Consider the following 23,607-nt stretch of genomic DNA (forward strand, 5'->3'; position numbering starts at 1 on the left):
TCAATCTTACACTAAATTAAATATATCGTTTATTCACTTAAATTTTACATTATTTTTATTTTGATTTAAATACGACTCATCTTGGTCGGATTTATTTTAGTTCATGTATTTTGGTCTATACTTTAAAGTTTCAACTTTTAATTACTTTAATGTTTGTACCTTCCAAATGTTCATTTTCTATTCATAAAAGGGGACGAAAATTTTAAAATTTTAACACAAAAGTTATACCTAATTAAAATCTTTTAATTCAAATTTATGATAACATTTTGAAAATATTAGTCAGTGAAATGTCGTGCTAATATTAAATGAAAAAAAATTGGATAAAAGTAGAAAGGAAGAGAACAAAATGATTATTTTTTCAAAAGTACAATAACTAAAATGAACACTTCAAAAGTTTAAAAGCTAAATGAACAAAAATAATACCTATAGGAACAAAATATATATTTTGAAAGTAGATGAATCAAACAAAAAAAGTATAAATATTAAGATTAAAATAGTATTTAAACCTTTAAATTATTCTCTATTCTATTTTTTTAATTTTAAAATTAATAATTATGGTAGAAATTGGAAATTTTATTGAAGGGACCTTAAACGACATGGTCAATTGTGTAACATCATGTAATGTATTCGTGAGAAGTTATAAAGTGATACTGATTCTATATCAAATCGGCATATAGATTTCGAATTTATATCCAACAGTTTATCAAGGAGTAGGCATATTTCAAAACTTTGCTTCAAATTTGGATAAATAAGTGATGGTAGATATAATAGTTAAAATATTATATCATATAAATAGATACTTTTTTAATATTAAATATACTGCTGTCTATATTTTCAAATCAAATACATTTAAAAGTAAAGTCAATTGAAAATTGTTTTAGTCTCGAGGATAAAATTTTAGGTTTTAAAATATTAGATCAGATAACATTTAGTTTGGTTTCTATTTTGGAATTTGAAGTAGAAAAAGTATAAGAATTAATTCGGTTCATAAAGAAATCTTCAATGTAGTAATTGGGCGTCCTCCCCAAGGTGTGAATTCAAACCTAGATCATTATTAAATTATCATCGTCATCTTGATATTAAGTTTAACCAATGTTATCTTTCTTGGTTTTTTAATACGCCCCCAAGAGGTAGCCCAATTGATAAAGGCTTGAAATCTCTTGGTCATACTGGCTTAGAGATTTCAAGTTTGAACCCTCTGATGAATTAATCATTGATGTCTCCAGGGTTCGAATCTTGGGACGAGTACGGGTGCCTCTGAGTATAGGAGAACAGGCTCCGACTCTCGATGATCAAAATATATATATGAAATATCATTAGTTATGTGTTATAGGCTATTGTATAATCTTATACATTCAATCAAGATTAAAAAGTGGATTTATAGTGATGTCATCATGACATATAGTATAAAGAGTGACCAGATTTCCAACAATGAGCATATAAAATAATGTAAGAAACTCAATGATTGTGTATCATATCATATAATAAAATATATTTGTAACATGAGTCTATCAAGAGAGGCTCATTTGCCTGTCACAATCTGAATCACCTGACACTGTATTGAGAAAATATTTCAAGTTCTATAATACTTCTCTCACAGTTCAATACTACTACAAATAATCTTATGTTGAATGGACAATTTTGTTTCCCTTCTTTCTCACAAATGGCAAGTAAAAGAATAGGACAGAGAGGATAAAATTGTCCATGTGACAAAACTATTTGAAGTAGTATTGATTGATTACTTACTAGCATTGGTTCTCCCATATTTGACATCTAAGCCATGATTTTAAGATATGTAAAGAGGAGAAGCAGAAGAAAAGCATATGAACACTAGAAGCCTATCAAACAATATGAAAAATTTTCATGCTTGAAGCACCTGGCAGTGAACTATGTGGCTTTTCAGTCGACTCCGACCCGAAAGACTTGACCAGAGATTCGTGACCAAAGTCTTGAGCTGCCCTTTTCCTGCTAAGGTCTCCCATAGATGTTCACCGGGAGCACCACTGGCATCTTCACACTTCGAAACATCGACGAGAGAAATGCTCATGTTATTGCGAATGACGCATAATTTTCCATTTAGTGGAACGAGAGCAGCAGCCTCCAATGCCTTAGAATTCCCCAAATGCAGCTTGCTATCAATACTCTTGTCCCAAGAGTCGGATACTTCGTCGTAGACTCTAAGTTTGCAGCCATCCTTACAGTCCACGGCATAAAGGTGTCCGTTTAAGGAGACACTCGGGTTCCTCCAGCCTGCAACCATTCCATCATAAACAGGGTACCAGCTGTCGGTTTCGGGCTGGTAGACATCGCTTAGAACCTGTCGTTGGGACCCGAATCCCTTCAAATACCATTTACCCTCGTAAACGACTCCAATTAAGGGCACCATGGGAATGCTCATATCCGAAATAAAGGTCCATCTATTCTTATTTGGGTCATAGACTTCAGCAGATCTCAAGGACTGATGTCCACCTTCATTTTTCCCACCTGCAACATACAGACAGTTGTTTATGACGCACGAGCCGAAAATATGTCGCCTACGAAGCATGTCAGGGGCTCGGTGCCATTTATTTGTCCTGGCACTATAATAAATTACTCGTCTCATTGTTCCTTTTATTGGATCTTTGCCACCAAACAAATAGAGGTGGCAACCACTAAGAACGGCACAGCCAAACCCAAGAGCTTCAGAATATTCCTTAGGGACAGGAGGAAGGGGCTGCCAAAGCTGATATATGGGGTCGAAGGCATGCCATGAGATCTTATTATCCCGGTCTCTCTTAATGACATATATCCATTCTTCCGCAACTCCTAGACTCTTACGGAGCGAGTAAAAGAAGTTGCCAGCCAAAAGACGATACCACCTTTTGCAAACTAACCGGAGTTTACGGTGTTCAACCCGAGGGACACGGATTAGGCAAGCTATTGCAAGATCGTCGGGTAGTCCAGGAAGCAGAGGGGATTGGTTCCTGCTCCTGTCACCACGAGTCGGTTTAGGTCTAGTTGGGTGAATAGATGGTTTAATGCTAGGTTGTAGACAAAGCTTTGAACCAGGGACAAACTTTTTTGCTCCAGCTACAGTCTTAAGACCTGCATCTACTCTACATAAACAAGCTGTTGTGTCAACCTGAAACCATCCATGAACCAATGTAAGTCATTTTTCTTTTTAGTCCTACAAAAGATAATAACACATATAGTGAAGCAATTTGCAGCTTCACCAAATATCAGTATTATGCAAAATGCCAAATATTGCCTAAAAATTTACCTTATAGTATTTATCTTAATAGATTTTACTTGTTAGATAGCATAGTATCCATGCCATGAGCATCAATATCAATATTAATTCTATGGGACAACCATTTGACTTTATAACATTTTGCATTGGAAAAACTGCAGGATATTTAATATCTACTATATGTGGTTGCTATGGTTTGACTTTAAAGTTTAAACCAATGACCTTAGAGACCAGGTTTACAGCTTCCATTTTTGACCATTTGGCAGCTCATGGTCATTCATCTTAATATATTTTTCAAAGGAATCTTTCCTAATCTTCTAGGTTTTTGATCTATCTAGATCCTAATCACAAAGAAAATGTCAAAAATGTTTTCAAGAATGAAAACTAAAGTACTTTACGCAAACATATAGGTGTACAATGATAAAAACATACTATTTTTTTAACACAATTCAACGTATGAAAGCAGAGGCCTACAAAAAGGAACAGCCTAGACGGAGGAGCTAGCAAAAACAATAGGCACAATTACAAGAAACGGCTCATCCATCAATATCGAAGTGAAGAAAAGACTAATCCTCGTCCTCAGAAATCCATAGAATTATTTAAGCAACTTGAAATGGTGAAAGCATAAAGCTACAATAGCTTAACTTTTACATAGAAATATAATAACTCAGGCTATCATCAGACCACAATAACTCAGCTTTCTTCAATCTTAGGAAATTGCAGGCTTTTTTCATAAACTTGGGTTAGTAGTTTCAAGGGGATTGCTTTATCTGTCCTGTGACTCCTGTTTTTTGTACTCTTTTAGTATATAGTGAAAGTCTTCCCTGTAAAAAAAATATAACAACCAAGCAAGAAATGACTTTTTAGAAAAAGATCGTATTTTTTTTTTTACCTCTTTTTACGGTGGAACAAATCTTTCCAAATGCTGCCTAAGTTATATTTTAGAGTGTACAAACTTTGGGATAGTAGTCATTTTGAAGAAAGAGTAGAAGTCTTTGAGAATCATGGTCATGGACATTATTTCAAATTAGAGCAATAGTTAGAAAGGAGAGATATTTGAAGAAGTGCCTTGGATGATCATGAAAATTGGAACAAGTCTTCTTTCTCCGCCTCATGGTGCGTTTGCAAATACCAGCAAATTTAAGAATATTTCCTTCTTTTGTTCCCACTTCTCAAAGTTCTCAACGGGAGTGAATTGGTAAAGTTTTCAGATGATCTACTTGGTTTCAGCGTTTTGTATAAGATGTTATTGTGGCTGGATTGAGTATAATCCTTTTCTTTTAACTTCCTCCCCTAAAGATGTAAGAAACACAAGAACATGGATAAAAGCCAACAAACCATAATCTCAATTTTGTAAACAAAAGAATGATGTTAACGATAATTGTAGTTGTTAAATACAAGAACTCTCAAAATGTGATTCGTTATTTCTTCCATTCTTCTACCTGAACTCCTTCTCAAAACACCAATTAGGAGACTCAATGAGTCATTTTTCGTTAGCTTCAAACTTCTGCCGCCTAAGAAAAAAAATACTACAAGAAACATTATGGTAACAAATGAGAGTTTTCAACTTAGCAAAACACATCATCTTTACTTTTATGACAACTCCACTTAGATAATATGAAGGTTATTGACTAATAATATGAAGGTTATTGACTAATTACTGCAGAAGGATTTGTGATCAAGAAGCAAACATGGTAAAAACCAAAGTCCCAAATTGCATCGATCATTAATCATACTAGGATCTCAAAAAATCAAAACGGCAGACAAGATTATATTTCATTAACACATCCAAAGCGAAAGAAAAAGGACTTACCAGAGGAGGTTGGATCATTCTCTCCATGTGTTTCCTTGGGGGAATTGCAGCGCACCAGATATTTTTCGAAATCGAACCACTAGCCAACCTCACATTTGTTTAATGCAACAAGAACCATTTTAAACCAAGAAAGGCATCACTGATGCAAATCAGTCACGGCAGGTCGAATCTCCCACCTTGGCAAGTCCTCAATTCGGGTTTCAGATGATAAAGAACTTATTTAAATAGAACGAATTTATTTCATTCTAGAGATCAACTGTCACTTCCAAAATCCACCTCCACATTCAAAAATCATCTTAGGAATTACGAAGGCAAAAGAAGAAATGCAGACAAAAAGGCCATCAGAAACACAGTAAATCAAAGTCGAAGATAGAGACCCAGCATCATTTGAGCATTATCTTAAAGACCCATTTGCAGAAATCAGAGATCCGCACAGAGAAAACTGGTGTAAAGCCGTCCCACAAGGTCTACCAGACAGAGAATCAGAAACCCCCAAATCTTATCTAGCTCAAAAGAACACTCTCCGGGAAAAGATTAAATGCGAGACAGCTGAAAACGGGAGCAAAGAGGCCACTGAAGGAGGAGGAGAAAGAGACCCATGTCGCCATTAAACCTCAGTGGAGTTTAGGGCCCATCCCCTCAGCGGCACAACCCACCAAGCACAAGAGTGCGTTCAAGAAGAGAGAGAGACCCAAAAAAGCAAACCTAAACCATTAAAGGGGGCGAAGAAAGAGAGGACTAAAATGATGACACTTGGGGTTGTTGTTCAATTGAAGAAATGAAGAACAAAACCAGAAATGGGTGAATGCTTGGAAGATAGCTGTTGTTGAGACTTGGGATCAAAGGGGGGGAAGGGAAAAGAGTATGGAAATCGAGAAATTTTCTGATGGGTCAAACCCTCAAAAGGAAGACTCCACTCCAAAACACCACCAAAAAGAAGAAGAAGAAAAAAAAAAGACTGAAATTTCAAAAAGAGAGAAAAGAAAAAAGGTGAAATTTGATAGCCCCCACATCCACATACCTCCTCAGCTCAACAAGCCTACCTTTCAAATTACAGGAAGACTTTCTACCAGTTGACCCACCAGCATATCACAGGTTTTCCCAATTCCTACTCCACAAAGGGCACTTTCGTCATTCTTGGGGACAGGGCCCTCCATCCTCAATCCTCATAGCGAGGCCGCGGGCCATGGATTCTTTGAAAAATGGGGCTGTGATTGCATTATATTTATATGATAAGTTAATAACAAAGCCATTGAAACTCTACATTCTCTTTTATTCATTCCTCCTATTTATTCTCTCTACTTTCCAACTTCCTCCTCTTCCTTTTTTCCTCTTGTGCTGTGAGAGAAAAGTGCCATGGTTCATATAAGTTGAGTGATATGGTCATCATTTTGGTTTTGAACATCTCTTACAAATGTTTATAAAATCAAGTGTATTTAGTTATAACACTCTTCAAAACGTCATTGCCTAAAAGAAAACACTCTAAAAACACTACTACCACATATTCTCGAGAATTGAAGTAACACAAATTTGGAGAGGGAGTGTTAAATGGTCAACTGCAGAAGCAGAGCAGAGAGATGTTCATAACATATTTTGTTTGTGGTTGTGGGTGGTGAAAGTCCACATCTTGATGTTGTGTTGTTGTGGAAAGAAGGGAAAGAAGATCATTGTCTCACAAAAAGTCTTGGAAACAAACCATGTGTTTCATACTCATTCAATCATCAATTCATTTCACTTCTGCCCTCCTCTTCTTTTCTCTCCCCCTTTTGATTGCATGCTGCTAAATTTTTCTAATTCACATTGCCACTTTGTCCTCTCTTTTTTTTTTCTCTGTCCTTTTTTTTATTTAAATACTATTTCGGTTCCTACACCTTCAGTTGTAGTTCGTTTTGGTTCATGTAATTTTAAAACGTTGATTTAAATCTTGGCAATAATTTCAACTTTGTTTATTTTATTACTTGTAGTTTTGAAACCTTCATTTCGATTATATATCTTTAAAAAGTGACTATTTTGATCAATTAAATTTCATTTTAATTTAATTTTTTTAAATCATAAAATTTCTAAAATTTGGAAATAATTTTTTATTAAAGAGTTACCGTTGTGTATAAAATGTGGGTTAAAATTTTGTGCATAAGAACTAAATTAGTCGTCTTTGAAAAGCATAGGGATCAAAACGGACGTTTTGAAAGTACATAATTAAAATCAACACAATTAAAAAATACACTGATAAAAAGGAACGAAAGTCAAAAGTATAGTGATCAAAATAGTATCTAAATTTTTTTTTAATTAAAGTATTAGACTAAAGAAGAGCTTGAGCCTGCACTTAATTAATGTTTGACCACTAAAATTATGCTCAAATCATTTAGGGGTTTGACATACATTCTAATTTAAATACTTATTAAATAACTAATTTTTCTTAAAATACTTTTTTTTTTTTTTTGTAAAAATAGATTTAATTAAAATACTTATACATTTTATTAAAAGTCTTTGTTTGGTTTCAATATATTTAAAAGTACTCCAATATATATTCCAAATTATACCATCAAATGATTCTAAAGTGATTCCTTATCGATCAATATTCAACTTCAAAATAATTATTAAAAAATTGATATTATAAACTGTTTGATAATTTCAATTTTTTTTTCTTTTTTCTTTTTGGTTATCAAACAATCTAAATATACTTATGATCCTCAAAGTCACTTGGGAATTCAATTTCAAACACTCTCGATAATTTATAAAGTGGAATATATTAATTATTAACCTTTGATTTATTTTGGAATCACGATGGGTTAAAGTATTCCCCTCTCTCTGTTTATACTTTTCTAAAAGAGTCGCATTTACTTTTTACTTTCTTTTGGTATTTTAGTCAAAGTTTGAAGTATATTACCAAATGGGAAAAGAAATACATATGTTGGAAAATAAACATGATTTAAAAAGAATATCAGTCACCACAACATCAAAAAGTCTACAATTCTTAACAAAGAAAACAGTTTTTTTTTCTTTTTAAAGAAACAAGAAATGGAGGTAGAAATAAATAGAAGCAGGAATCATGAGACATTTGTCAAATATAAACAAAAAATAAAATACATAGCAAAGTTTAATGTTTTTTATGAAGGGAAAAAAAAAACATGACGAGAGACATCCTTTTTTCTTGGTTGGTTTCAAGACAATGCGTATAAGCAAAAAAATTTTGAAAAGATTTCAAATTTTATAGTGATTTTTGTCTGGTAGCAATCAAACTTATGCATGATTCCTTCACCAAATATATAAACAAAGAAAGAATATGAAGGGGCTGGTATAAGGTCATCTGCATCCTTGTCAAAATCCTACATCAAAAACAATAAACCATACAACAATTAGGTGAACAATTGATTGAAGCTTTCAACTTTTTTCCCATTGTCATTTCTCTAGCAAACATGGTTTGAAAATATGCACATGCTAACTTCAAATTTCCAGCACAAAAATCCATCCTTTTCTTTTCCCCAGTCCTCACTGATTGAAGGCAATAAAAGGGTTTTGTTTTATTTTTGTATTTGAGAGTACCAAGACTTGGAACTAAGTTTACGCCCCACGCCCCATATCGCTCACGCGTTCTCTTGGTACAAGCCCTTTGGATAGGTGAAACTAGTGAGGTGGATTATGAGCTAAGTGCAAGATGTGAGAGCTCCGATCCTGGTTATTAGATAAAAGAGTAGAGGTAATATCCTCCTAAGTTTACACCCCAATATTGAAAACTTAACAAAAACTCTTGACGTCTCTTAGTACTGGTCCTTTAGATGGGTGAAGCCACGCCGAAGATTAGTGAGGTGGGTTATGAGCTAAATACAGGATGTGAGACCTCCGACCCAATTATCAAATAAAAGAGTAGTGGTAGTTCAAGGTAGGGCCATGGAGAAAATGGGGGATGAAGCTGCTTTGCCTTTTCCCTTTTGGAGTTTATGATACTGAAAGATAAAGTTCCCAACAAGGGGAACAACGCATGGTTGAGGCCCTATAAGGATCAAGAAAAGTAGAAGAAAGTGGGGTTTGCTTTAGCTTTTCTAGTACAATCAATTTGCTCAAATTTGGTGACCCATACAGATCAGAAAGGTAATGGATGTCAATCAAGGGATTAGACAAGCTTAAGTGGATGAGGGGAGAAAAAAAAGGGAGAAAATTTTGCCAATATTCAAATAGACTAAGCAGATCTTTATTCAGTTTTCTAAGTAACAACAAACGAATTGCCCACACTTCAGCAATAGCAGAAAGAGCAAAAGGTAAGCAAGAAAAATGCCCAAGAGATCATTCATTCAAGTAACTTCACTGAACAGTAGTTCCAAAAAACTTTACAGTCCTACCAAACATAAACAAATTATAGCCAAAGAAGATGCTAAAATCGAATGAATCACGTACACGAATAATAGGGCACGCCACACACCTACTTTCCAATGAAAAAATGAGGCAACTAAACTACGTAACAAAGGAAATGGACCTTTGCTAACAGAAGATGTAACGATAGAAGAATGGTGCTACGGTTGTGGTTGTATCAAAATAACGAATTCCAAATGTACCATTACTGTGCATCATTCTGGCAAGGTCGGAATTTGAGTTGACTGAAGAGAAGGCAGTTGGTTTATGGTAAATTGCCCACATCAGAATCTTCTTTTATCTCAAGCCAGTCCAACCAATCATCTGTACTTCAAAATCAATCTTTTCATCTATGCATCACCTCGATCAAGCAAATGTTTAATCTGTACGGAGCACATCACTCTGATGCCTGAATTTCCCGATCATTATATTGGGAAATACAACCATGCATGCCATGAACAAAGTGAACTGCAGCGACATGGAAGAGTAGTAGAATGTTAATGAAAACTGAAATTTTGGTAAAGGCTGAAACCGAAAAGCATGTGATAAGTACCAGAAGAGGAATAGTCAGGAAACCCCATATTGGCCAGACAGCAAATGACAACCTACAAATGAAGAAAAATATGTTTATGCATCAGGATGAGAACAAAGAATGTTAATATACTGCAACATCATAAAATGTTGGGGGTTTATCTTACAAGAAAAAGGAGATAAGCCCGAGAAGTGTGACAATTGGTAAAACTGATAAGCTTGCTAGTTCCCATTTTTCATCAAACCTTCTAATGCTCCAAGCTGACATACTTGTGTAAATGAAGATGACGACATTCAAACCGATCCCCACCATCCCGAGGTAAAAAGGAGGTCTGCTCAAGAGAATATAAATCGAGTAATGTTAGTGAATCTAAGAGTACTTATTTTCTAAATGAAAAAACCACTTTATTCAGAAGAATGAAAGATTACAAAAAAATTCAAACAAACAACATAGGCCCAAGAAAAAGGGGAGCCACTAAAACATTACAAGAAAGAGCTCCAACTTAGAACCAAAGGGAATGGAATATCACCAAAAAGATCGAGGCTGGACAGCAAAACAAAATAAGCAAAAGAAGCAAAACTCCAAACTTCCAAGTCCCCTCTACCCCCTTAAAATCCCTCGTATTCTTTTCTAGCAAGATATTCCATAAAACTATCAAGGATCCCACTTGCCAATGAAAATTCCCTTTGTTTGAAAAAGAGAGGTGAAGAATAACTTCATCCAACATAGCGTGACCAGAATTTTTCAAAACCAAGGCCACCCCAAGACTTGGAAAAAGCTCCACCAGATCTAAGTTGAAGGATACTAATCAACTAAAGCAGTCTCAATACGCACCAATCACTCACTTTATAGGAAAAAAATTCCAGAGAAAGATGCTAACTAGAAGGTATCATCAATCTTGAATAAGTAAATGTGTATCCTTTCTCTTTTTGCTTTAAGCATAGAAAACTTCTATTAAATGCAACCTGCTTAAGATTTTCTCCTATACATAAACTTATCATCTAAAAACAACATCTGTAAAGTAACCAGTATTATTCTGAGATCATCGACAATGAATATGCCAAAGAGCTGATCAAAGAAAATTTTATTACAAATATTAAAAAACGTGTGCAGAATTAGCAAGCTTATAGACCACAACTCTTAATCACGCACCGGAAGGCATTCTCATAAAAAAGAATTCATTGATTTAATGTGTCACGTAGTATCACTCCAATACTATTAAAGATTAGAGAAAATAAATCCAGCACCCTGCATAGGTGCATACACCTGCCCTTGGAACGAAAACACAGGAATCAACACTATTGCAAGCTTATCCTTATGCCAAACACAATTCTTCGTACCCAAATCGTGCTAGATTCCATTTCCAAGGTACATTAAGGTAGTCCGACTCATCTCCGGTCAACAACTTAGATCATTCCTATATATGTCAAGTGATCAACTGATGTCATGCCTTTATACCATAAGAATCTCATATTTTAGCCTCCACACAAATTTTATTATATATGCCAAGTTATCTAGTCACGGGAAGAGGGGTTATGCAACCACAAACCAATGACACAGATTAGAAGTAAACAAAACAATCAACAATCCGTCCAGAAATGCAGGTAATTAGATCTAATGTATTGACAAATTAGTATGTACCACTGAAACAGTTGAGTTGGAATGATCAAACAACAATCAGGAGTGTACATTACGGCTAAGTGTTCACCTTCTTATTCGGTCATCATGCCACAAGAGATATATCAAATTGGAGTGCCTATCACCATAGTATACAATGAAAGCAGCAGAAGCAAGCCAAAGGACATTCTCTATAACTCCAATCCACGTCCGAATCTTTGTAGAATGAAACGCCATAGTTTGAAACCTCGAACATGCATCATCCTCAATATCATCACCACTAGAAGCATACCCCTGGCTATGCCTCTGCCTCATATAACCACCCGCGACGGGTGTTCCCCCCGACATAGCGATACACAAATTAAAGCTACGCAAAAGGCATGGAGAACAGAAAAGCTAGCTGGGAATTAACACAAATAGCTCTCCTAACCCGAAATCTATCCAATTTCAATTTCCCAAATAGCTTCCCAGAAAACTTTACTGCATTACCACACGGATACTCCACCCATAACCTCCGAGATTCAAAATTAAATGCCACAGAACTGTCACTTCAAATCAAAGAACTCACAAATTGATTGACACAAGATCATGGAAAAAGATCGAATTGGTGCCGCTGAAAAGAATCAGAGATCCTCGAAATGAATATTCGCAAACAACCCACCTCGGGGCTCTTCGTAATTCCAACCCCCAACAAACACAAAGGCTTCGAATTCTTTATAACCCACAATTGAACTTCGCGAACGCTTCAATACCCACAATGCAATTTTCCTTCCGTTTTGTAAATTATAGTCTTGAATGCGGGAAACCGAGCAGCCGGTGCAACAAAAAGAAAACCAGGAGGGTAATAGGGGATTTTCGCTATTTCACTGCAAGCTTGCTTTCTTCTTGTTGAGGTGATGACAACGATAGAGATCTGTAAAACAGAATGTTTTAGAATTTTGATGGGGATGATGAGTGAAGGGGTTATTCGTTGCGTGAAAGAAACTAAGAATATGGGGTTTTGAATCTTGCGAAATAATTCTTCTGAAATGACTTTTTTTTTTCTTTTCCTGTTCTTATGGGCAATTGCAAACATTTATTTGCTTCCTTAATTGAGGACTCCCCGACAATAAAAGTCGACAATAAGGATGAAATCAAACTGCCCAAATTGCTAATATGCCAATAATATGCAACGTATTAAATTCTAAATTATAAAAGGAAACAATTTGTCAAATCTTAAAGAATGAAACGAAATTATCGGATTTAAATATGTAAAATATAAAATATAGTCGCGTATGTTTTGGATTAAGGTCAAAAGTGGCTAGACTTTTTTTTCTATTTTAATATTATTATTGTTTTGGAAAACAGAATTTGGGTTATTTAAGTGGATACCAATAACACGATTCATTGGCTCTATGAACCCGATTTTTTATAGGAATGAAATTATTATTATTATTTTAGTACCACATGAGATCGATCTCTTTAAATTGAACTCAAAACCTCTTTGGTTGGAGATATAAAAATGAAATTATGAAATAAGCATAAATTTTATTAATATTCAAGTGGTCACAATTTCTTTGTGAAAGAAATCCTTTTTTTTCTTTTCACGTTTACTTGGATTCAAGAACTTATCAGCATATTATTTTGCAAAAAAGTAGAATAAGTTTCCACTTTCGCTTTTGAAGAAATTAATGCACGAGCTTTGAAGCTCGAACACCCAAACCCTTTGGAACGAATAGAATTTTGTTTTCAAATTTGATACTTTTACGGGTTCGATTTATCTAAAAGAAAGACACCTTCAAGAATTCTATAAACTTCAAATTATATTCTCTTCCCTAAACGTCCTTAATAAGCACCAAATGAGTAAATGGTGGATGACTTTCTTTATTATAGATTTTTTTAAGGAAAATTTAAAAAAATTAGACCAATTTAGTTCTGATCCAAATTCTAACACGACAACGACTACTGAGGCTAATTTATGTCATTATATAGGCATAATCAAGACATTGCGTGCTTATGGCCCCTTCGAATTGGCTATTTCAACTCAAAGATTCCAAAACCAACATGCAAGTCGTTACATACTTATGACTTCTTTTCTTTTTTTTCTTTTTTTTTCTTTTTTTTTAAGATTACGTCATAGACATTCTAGAGCATATATAGACCAAAGAAGAAGCGCAATAGAAGTCGACTTCCTCCACTTGGATAATAAGATTGTCTTTTGTCAAGGCTGTCAATTTGGAAAAAGTCGATTGATTACAAAAACAACAAAAATAATAACATCAATAATTGGACCACTTCATACGTGAATCCCATTTCATGATTATTACGTAATTCAACTCTTACCAGCTTTTCTTAAGATTATCTCGAGTCGAGTCGAAGTCATGCACACATCATTACAAGTAATCACACAAATTTTTTAATACAATTATAAGGATTGTCGTGTATCCTAACATTATGACATACTAGCCAACGTGAGTTTAGCTTACCAATAACTAGCATCTACTCCTTACTTTTAAGGCGAAGGTTCAAACCCCCATACCATTCTATTTGTTGTACTAAACAAAACCACTATGACATACTCTAAAAATTCCGTTGTAAACATGACACTCTTAACTGGAAAATTTTTAATTGGTCTAATATCCAAGTTTAATCATTCACCTCATCCTTTAAAAATAGAAATCCAAAAAAAAAATGTTTATGAATTTTTTTTTTCAGATAACAAATTAGCTGACTAGAGATCAATTAATTTGGAAAACAAGTAAAAATCAAATCTGGATCATTCAATTTTAAGAGAGGATACTCACTAGAAGAGAAGCGTTTCCAAATGGTTTCTTCCTCCTGATGTCAGCTTCCAGCCATCCAGGTCATGTGGCCACCTCCACTGTTTTTTAATAGAATAAGAACAGTGTATGAAGTCAAGCCAATCCGGGCCAAAATTGAAGATTTCATTAGATTTGAGAATCTAGAGGAATAAATTACAAGAACATTCCGGAAAGTAAGCATGGTCATAGGCCACCCCCAAATCCACTGCACAAGCTAACCAAATCCATTAGTGTTGAATGCAAAACTTCCAGTGATAAATACCCCAAGAACTTCCTGTATTCAGGTACAACATCTGAAATGTCAAAATTAAGTTTCCTGTCCTCCATCAGGTCATCGTCCATGACCAACCACCAGGAAAGGCAGCCTTGAGCATCTTCTGGGTCGACATGGGCTACAAGACGGAGTGTTTCGCCCTGTTCTAACTCAAAGGATAGACTTAGGAAGTCGCGGTTTGCCTTTATTCCCCAGGTTAGAGCTTCCCCATGAAGCCAAAGAATAATTTGGCCAGCAACCTGTTGCGGAAACGCAAAATCGTGTTGACAACGAGAGAAGAATGTGTAACTCTAGGCATGGAAGAGGAAATACAAGTACAATGATACTTTTACTACTTTCCATTGATAAAGAAGTTTAAAAGCACGGAAATCTACTAGTGGCTCACCTGCAACAGAATTATCACGGGAAGATCAGCCAAGTCGCAGCCATATCTGTTCATTGAGTAGATATTCTTGGAATTTCCCTTGCACAGGCCAACGACATTAGGAGCACCTTCCCCTTCAATTGTGATACAATCATCATTTACCACCACTTTAGTCTGAAATTGTGATTTGGTTACATTCTTCATCTGATGACGGTCTGATGTACGAGCTTGGATGCCATTAGGATGAACAATGGACCGGGGAACTTCCATGAAGAAGGTCCATGAAGATTTTCGAGAATTCCAAGTGGGATGAGAAATTAATTGAAGACATGGGACCTTCCAGACCTAAAAACAACCAAAGATATCCTACACGATTAATATGTTTAGTAACAAACATCAAAAATGGAATTCATAATTGTTTTAGGAATTAAGAAATTAGGACTCTACCACATTTTCGAGCTCCATAAGAACACTGTTTGCAAATATCCTGTGGGCAAGAGACAAACAGAAATGACCAAGAAGTCCAGAACCATCATTAGAAGGTTGACTTAATTGGCGGCTTAATGCAGAAATGGGTCTATCATTTGATTTTACAAATACTAGCTCATGGAAAATTTGCTGCAGATATATTTCAAAATTTATATGATTAGGATTCCGCAACTTCTTTTCAAGGGAGTCACTTCTATCTGGTAATTCAATCCCATCAAGTGAATCAAAAGGTAAATTTGTATTATCCAAAATCTTGGTATTGGCACCATCAACTATTTGGCAACTTTTACTAGATGGCACGAGAGAGATGAAGACCGAGGTACTCTGATCTATACTTAATTGCAAGTAATTTTCTCGTATTCCAGTGACATTGATACCCAAGGATGGATTGAATGCTTCGCGATTCACCAAATCAAACACCTGGAACAAGTAGAGGGAAAAAAATAGTGTATGATGTGGTGGGCGACAAAAGTAGTAAAGACTTATAATGAGCAAGATCAAGGTAATAAAGAAACTACCTGCTCACTGAAAATGGCATGGTGAACTTCACGGAGAAGTGAGTTTGTTTCCTTAATGTATTCATCGTCATTTGTAAACTCCTCACCTTTGATTGAAGACTGATTGGATGAATTTGTGGACTCATTTTTACCACGTTCCAGAGGATTCTCCACATTACATCCACTGAGAAATCCAAAACGGATGGAGTGGCAAGAATTTGAAGGTAAATTAATAGCCAGCATTCCAGATGAATCATGATCGACACGAATAGTAGATGAAGATGGTCGAAACACAGAGGAAGGATCACATGATGAATTGTCAAATAAATCAATGGTAAAGCCTTCATTTGCAGGAGCTGGGGCAGCCACACGCTGCCTTTTAACCTTCCAATTTTGCTGCAATCTATCAATACATCATCAGTAAATACTGAAAATCTACGAAGATTGGGAAGTATCAAAATTGTCAAAAGGTTTCTGATTCTTTTAATAAAAATTGCACTACAATACACTAATAAATGCTTATATTTATGGTTCATTAGATATTAAATAAACTTAACCCCATAAGTAAAAAATTATTAAATTTCAAATGGTGGGAATCTTCAATTTTTATAAGACACATTGTGAAAGAATTTAAAAAGCTCGGAATATTAAGAAGGTCTCCTTGAATAATTTGAAGGTTGTTTTAATTTCAATAAGAAACGATACGTTAATAGAAAAATAAAGGGAGGAAGGAAGGAACCAAAATGGAAAGAAAGAAAGAAAGAAAGAATATACGAAGGTGCAACTTATAAAGTGGCAAGGGGTAAGGAAGAAGCCCCACACAGATACTAAGGTGACAGCCAACGGGCTATACAAAGCTATAAAAAGGGCAAATTGGAGCAACCCCCATCACAAGTATCTTCCAACTATCAACAAATTTGGGATAAGGTATATGCCTGATGACAAGTGGCTGATGGCAGCCCAAATTGAGGCATTATATTGAAAGGAATATATACCTCCCAGTGAAGAAAAAATCTATCCTCAAAAGTTCCCTCCTTAGTCCTTACATCCCAACAAAATGCCACAAGAATCCCAACTTTCCAAAGAACCTTACTTTAACAAGTATGCAAAAGTTACTTTCCTTGGGATCGTTTTTTGTTAGTGCTTTAGGGTGTCTTTGACTCGTAACAAGTATTGTTGGGTGATGATGGAGCAGGTGTTGTTGTCCCCCCTCAAGATAGGGGAATTTTTGTGGCAGGCCTGTTTCCTTGCTACTTTGTGGAAAATTTGACTTTAAGGGGTGGAGAGATCCAGGGAGTATGTTTGGGAGCTTATTAGATTTAATGCTTCCCCGTGGGGTCAGTTTCTAAGATTTATTGTAATTATTAGTTAGGTGTTATTCTTTTGGATTGAAGCTCCTTTGTCCAAGAGTTATCCCATTGTGGAGCTATTTTCTTTTGTATGTCCTTGTATATTTTTTTTTCATTTCTCTATATGAAAGCGCGGTTCCACACACACATTCTCTCCCTGCAAGATAGGAATCTCAATTCCCACGTCAGGAATTCTCTCAGATGATAGTTTTTTTAATTAAAAATTGAAATCTTTGATTTAGTGAAAAGCACAGTAGTAATCTGCAATCCCCCCTTTTGAGTTTGCAAAGAAGCTCCATAATTAACAATGAAGCCTTAGCATTTAGCAATGACCTTCTATAAACTATAAGTATGATGAGAGATTCACAGACTAATGAAGCCTAATAGGAACCGCAACTAATGGAATAACCTCCAAATATACTTATAATAATCTTATGCCCTAATCTTCCACTCCCAAACAAACAGTAACACAACAGCTTGCTCCACTTAACCAGATGAGAACACTAATTCTCACACACCCTCCCATAGGAAGTCTCTTATGAGCTTTTCAGTTCTAGCAATAGACACAAAGGAATCATGAATGTGGACAAAAAGAACAGACAATTATGGTAAAGAACTAATTGAATAAGGGTTATTCTCACCCCCAAGAAAATTGCCCTTTTTTTGCCGCTACCCACCACAGGATCCCAAAATGAGAACTTTGAGGTTATGCCATAAATGTAAAACTAGATCTTCATCGTAGCAATTAATATCTAGAACGGAACATTTATCCCATAAATCTTATAATATAATGTATGAGGAGCATAAAGGCCCATGAATAAAATAGCATATCCATAAATCTTGTTGGCAACTTCTATTTTATCTGAATTGATAAAGGCCCGTGAATAAAATAGTATATTTAAAATTTATAACGTTTTAATTTAAGGACACTTCAGGGATTATAAAAGCATAAAGGAATATTACCATGCACAAAATTTTAGATCCATAATGACACACAAATTTTGACATATTCATTGCATAATCATCGTTGGATAAATGAAGATAATTGATTACCTAATTAGAGCACCATAAAATCTTGCTTCCCTTGCAACCTGGCGTTCCAAACCTTTAGCTGACTGCTTGAAATATTTGCCAAGATGCTGTAGAGAGGGAGGGAAAGGAGATAAAATCAGTGACTTCCAAAATGATAGTACAGATAATAAGATGAAATTTCAATTGAACAATGCTGCAAATTAATCAGCAAAACATATACTAGCCAAATTAAAGCAAGCTAATCAGATAAGGCATTAAGGGCATAAGCCCCAAGGTAATCATCACTTCTGAGAGCAAAAGACGGATAAAAACAGTACTCGAAAGCATTGCAGTTTCGTTGCTACAGACACTCCAAGATCTGATAAAACTTCATTTGGTAATGGTTTCGGCCTAGTCATCCCAGCCACTGTTACTGCATCATTAGCTTCCACCTACAGTTATATCAAGGCACCATATTTGTCAATAGAATATTCTCAAGAAACCAGTTCATTTGAATTAATCCATCAGAACAAGCAAAGAAAAAATAATCACAATTTATAGATCCTGATTATTAGCAGTATGATCCTATCTCTTTCCTAATAAAAATAATAGGCCACACTTCTCCAAACCTCCTCTTGCAAGAAAGGATGAAAAAATAAAATAAGGCATCAAAATCTTTCACTAGGAAAAAGAAACTAAAGGATCATCTTTTACAGAGAGCTAAGGATAAGGAAACTCAACTCAACCAGGTAATTTTGTCAAACACATTGTTATGGTATATCATAAAGCCAACAAGAATTAAAAAACATGTTATAGGTTTATGAATCTTCGTAAAAAGACATAGATGTAAGTATAAATGTAAGACAACTCGCCTCTACATTTGCATACATGTTTATATGAAAGTAATAAAAGCGATAATTTCACACAGTTTATACAACAAACAGTATGGTAAAGAAAAATCTAGCAAAATTAGAGGCGTTTGATATAAAGACTCACGGTGTTGATGAGGTCTATGATAACAGAGAGTTCTTGATGAGCCAGCTGCAAGTTTTCTATCATATTCTGCCATGGCCACGGCGTTGAACTCTCCTTGGAGCTCTTCTTCTGCTTCTTTTTGTCATCGTCCTTCTCAATTGCCCAAGCAAAGTCAATTCTCCGAATAAGCGACAACCGTTTCTCTTCATAACCTACATCTCTGTTAACAGTATAGTAAAAATCAACCTGAATTAATAAAAAAAACGTACCAGAAATTGAGCAGAAAGTTTCAGAAGGAAAACCGAGGCATACATTTAAATATTAGCTCCAGTTGATTTAGCACAATAAGATAAATCGCGTCGAAGTTCACTCTAAAATAATCACCAATGTACAAACACGAACAAAATCAAAATTAAGAATGCCAAACACAAGCAGGCATTCGTCAACTAAGATATATTTTCTTCTAGCTTAACACGCATACGAGCTAATTTGTGATTCTTCCGTTAACTGATGAACAAGAAAATGGAAAGAAAACAGATAAAGAAGGAACTTACAATGGGAATCGTTCGAGGCCGTTTTCTTCTATGGCCTCCAAGCGCTTGACGGGAAGCTTGTCGAGAGAAACTTTCATGTCTCCGTCCATATCCCCTAATATTTCCCCGGAATTTCGGGAGGGAAGATTTGGAGCGAGCCCTAGAACGGAAGAGAAGTCCGGGATCGGGACGAGAATCCACTGACAGAGAGCTCAACGACGACTGGAATACTGAAATGACCGATTTCTCCCTGAATATTTTGAAAGAACATCTTGGTTCACTGGGTTTTTTCGTCAGGCAGGTCCTACTCCATTTTTCCATTTTTTCGTTTTAAATATTATTATTTTGGTGTCGTCTATACATTTTTACTTGATGTATTTTAGTTCGTACTAAGGTTTTTAAATGGTATGCGATGCAAGCATCGAGGTCTGAATTTTATGAAAACATATATGGATATACAAAGATATTTTTGTAAAAACTACGAAAATAACAAAATTTATAAAAATACTTAAATCAATAAATAAGCATCTCATCATTTTTAGATAAATTAAAAATAATTAATATTAATATTATGTCTATTTAAGTTATATTTTGTTAATATTTTTCATATTTTGTCTATTTTTTGTAATATTATAGAAATACCGATTTACCTCTTATGTCGATGTCGATCCATAGATGCATGAAAATGTCGATGGAAATATCAACATGTCGACGAATATTTAATACTATGTTTCATGCACAATATATACTTAATGGAAGTGAGTGGCTGTACTGAGAAAAAAATAGGTTAAAATATTATTTTGGTCCCAACTTTGGTTCATTTTGGTGTTAAGAATCTCACGTTGAAAACATAAGGGACCATATAATAGACATGGTCTACTCCTCTAATTGCCAATTAATTTTGAGGTTGACTCATGAATATTAATATGATGGTGTTAGAGCTCAAACGAGCATCTGATCTAAAAAATTGGATCTGACCAAGACTGCGATGAACATTGTAAAAGTATAGGGATTAAAATTAATCAAAGCTCAAAGTACATGAACCAAAATAGTATTTAACCAAAATAATAATAATAATGATGATGATGATGGAGTGGGTGCGTATTAATTTTAAAATTTATTTTTTATTTAATTGAATCTTAAATTAAATTAATTGGACAGTTTTTTTAGGTGACGTGTTAGGAAAATTTAGAGTTTTTTTTTTTTTTTCAAAAATACTTGCCTTCTTGAGAGTGAATACAACACCATTGAAAATTTGATAACTCATTAATTTTTATAAAAAGTCCCCGTCTTTTTATTTATCTCTTTTAGTTGTCTAACATCTAAGGATGGTAAAGACAATATTCCTTCTCGCTACTCAGAATCCAAATATTTTCCATTTATTTAATTCATTTGGAAAAATTTAATAAGGTACTCTTTCTATTCATATTTAAAGAGGAAAGAAGATGAACATTGGGATAGTGTTTTCCTTTTATGGTTAGAAGGTTTTACTGAGGAGGATTTGTAAGAATGTTTTATCATTTTATTAAAAACAGAAAAATCATCTTCAAAATTCGAAATAGCTAACAAAGTGGTGTGTTTGGGGAGAAAATTACATTGACATGTGGCAGACAAAAAGACCATCTCAGACAATTTTGAGGTGACATATTAGTCACAAAACTCTAGAGGAAAGTCATATACGTGGGACAACCTTCACACAGGTTGGATCCAAGGTGTCCAACATGATCGACCTCCAGACCCACATGATGCACATAACCACTTATCGGAGCTAGAACCTGTCGGATCACCAACCTATAAATAAATGGCATTATTCCTGCACTAGGTATCGAATTCTATCTCGAATTCCTTATTAAGTCCGAGTTTATACCGACCTGTACGTCAGAATGTTTGTCTATCTTGTGTACTTCGTTAATGAAATTAAAGATTTCTAAAAATACATTAAAACAAATGGTTTCAATCTCACCTTAAAAAGATGGTTGTTTCTTGACAATCCAATCACAAAAATAAAATTTTGTCAAAAAAGAAAAAAAACAAAAAAATAAAATAAAATTGAAAGTTCATAGATTAGACAAACAGCGGAATCACTCGAACGAAGGAATCTCAAGTCACTCTCAAACTCAGCCTGTGGATATTATTTATTTTACAACTAAGTTGCACTGTGGAACAACTTTTCAATAAATTCGAACACCATTCAATAATGTATTGAATAAAATATGAGTTATTTTATATTTGTGGAAAACCAGAAACAGCTGCTGCTTATACAATCATGACATTAAATTCTTCTACTTATATGGTCCAGTTTTGAATTATTTGACTTTGAAATTCAAACTCTATGACCCGATTAAAATCTTCGGTCTCTTTCTATTTTTGAAGATGTCAAATATTAAGCCTATACATTTGTCATACTTCTCTTATATATATATATATATATATATATATATTTTTATAAGCATTTGCGTGTTTATACAGTTATAATCTTTTCGTGATTATTATATATAAGCTAAGTAGATAATACCCAACGGCATAGACATTAGACAAAGTCTAGTTTGAATTAAACCCTATAGGCTTTTATCCACTAGCTGCTCATTAAATGTTAGTTTTTCTAATTAATTACTAATTCTGTGTGTTGAATACTTATAGATAAATTAAATTTAGCCAACCCATCAATTTAAGTTTTTGGGGATTGGCCTTAAAATTTTACTAATTTAATCACAATATATATGCAGGCACGTTAACGAACTTAAAATAAATAAACAAATAAACATTCATTTATTTTGTCCTACAGTAATAGATGCTTCTTTTTTTTTTCTTCCTAATGTCGCGTTGTCCTCTCATAATAATTTGACTTATTTGTCAACTTAAATTTAATTAGTTTTTTTAGTAAAAAATCTAATTAGTTAAGATATATATCTTCAATCAAAATGATGCATGTTGGAATCCTATCTTCATATGTTGTGTAAAAAGAAAAGTTTTCTTACTCAATTGTAAGCCTATTTAATGTTAAAATAGAATGATAAATTTGTGTTTTGTCCTAATTTAGATTTAAAAAATATAACTCAGACATAGTTTTTTTTTTTCTTAATAATTACAATTCAAACATGAGTTAATTATTTCCCAAAAAACCTAATTATCAAAGATTAAAACTAATTACTAGTAGTCAAACATGAGCTAGCTCATACAATCCTTCTATTCCCATTTATATTAGAAAATATAATTATCACTTTACAAAAAAAAAAAAATTTATATGTTTCGTCAATTTTAAAAAATAAGTTTTAATAATTTGTTTTTTAGTAGAACGTGAGTGGATACGTTATAATTGAATACTCGATTACATAGAATTTAGTTATAATTTAGTGTCCTGTAATTGTAACAAATTAAAATTACACATCACCAATATTATGCTGTGCCATTTATAATCATTTCTAGAAAGTATGTTGACCATTTTGGAGTTCTTTACATGCGGTGTGGATCATGACATTTCCAATATAAATAACAACATTAAATTAAGTTATATTAAAAGGCAAAAGCTTTTTAAAACATACAAACACTAAAATGCATGAAACCTTAATTACTACCATTTTCCTTATAATTAATTAGCATCTTAATTATCATCTTCAATTTCTACCTAAGAATAAATAATATTTACCTCCTAAACAGCCTAACAAGAACTTCGTGTTGAACATCATTGTATTTTTATTAGGTATTAGAGAGAAAAGCAGGGAAAAAAAGGTGAGATTTTTATTTAAAAAATAAATACCAAAATATTTAGTAGATTT

The 23,607-nt window shown here is 34.2% G+C and overlaps 3 protein-coding genes across 4 annotated transcripts; all 3 read right to left on the bottom strand.

The window, feature by feature from the left end:
- Positions 1 to 1,450: 1,450 nt before the first annotated feature.
- On the bottom strand, positions 1,451 to 6,160 carry LOC111014500 (F-box/kelch-repeat protein At1g55270). Its single transcript, XM_022289258.2, has 2 exons — positions 5,043 to 6,160; positions 1,451 to 3,121 (listed from the first exon to the last, which is right to left on the bottom strand). Exons 1-2 carry the CDS (start codon positions 5,067 to 5,069, stop codon positions 1,862 to 1,864), a joined length of 1,287 nt encoding a protein of 428 aa, XP_022144950.1. The 5' UTR covers positions 5,070 to 6,160; the 3' UTR covers positions 1,451 to 1,861.
- Positions 6,161 to 9,299: 3,139 nt separating this feature from the next.
- Positions 9,300 to 12,681, bottom strand: LOC111014595 (testis- and ovary-specific PAZ domain protein). Its single transcript, XM_022289395.2, has 4 exons — positions 11,630 to 12,681; positions 10,088 to 10,252; positions 9,943 to 9,994; positions 9,300 to 9,857 (listed from the first exon to the last, which is right to left on the bottom strand). Exons 1-4 carry the CDS (start codon positions 11,884 to 11,886, stop codon positions 9,768 to 9,770), a joined length of 564 nt encoding a protein of 187 aa, XP_022145087.1. The 5' UTR covers positions 11,887 to 12,681; the 3' UTR covers positions 9,300 to 9,767.
- Positions 12,682 to 14,321: 1,640 nt separating this feature from the next.
- LOC111014574 (RNA polymerase II transcription mediator) lies at positions 14,322 to 20,115 on the bottom strand. Of its 2 annotated transcripts, XM_088124958.1 has the most exons (9): positions 19,853 to 20,115; positions 19,320 to 19,518; positions 18,662 to 18,775; positions 18,366 to 18,451; positions 15,985 to 16,366; positions 15,425 to 15,886; positions 14,999 to 15,322; positions 14,497 to 14,852; positions 14,322 to 14,398 (listed from the first exon to the last, which is right to left on the bottom strand). In XM_088124958.1, exons 1-8 carry the CDS (start codon positions 19,939 to 19,941, stop codon positions 14,523 to 14,525), a joined length of 1,986 nt encoding a protein of 661 aa, XP_087981084.1. In that variant the 5' UTR covers positions 19,942 to 20,115; the 3' UTR covers positions 14,322 to 14,398; positions 14,497 to 14,522. The 2 variants fall into 2 exon arrangements, with proteins under 2 accessions (XP_087981084.1, XP_022145057.1); XM_022289365.2 differs by lacking the exon at positions 14,322 to 14,398 and having other exon boundaries at positions 14,428 to 14,852.
- Positions 20,116 to 23,607: the final 3,492 nt, after the last annotated feature.

This window comes from Momordica charantia (assembly GCF_013281855.1).
Source record: "Momordica charantia cultivar OHB3-1 chromosome 6 unlocalized genomic scaffold, Mcharantia_2.0 BLBB01000006.1, whole genome shotgun sequence".
Lineage (NCBI taxonomy): Eukaryota > Viridiplantae > Streptophyta > Magnoliopsida > Cucurbitales > Cucurbitaceae > Momordica > Momordica charantia.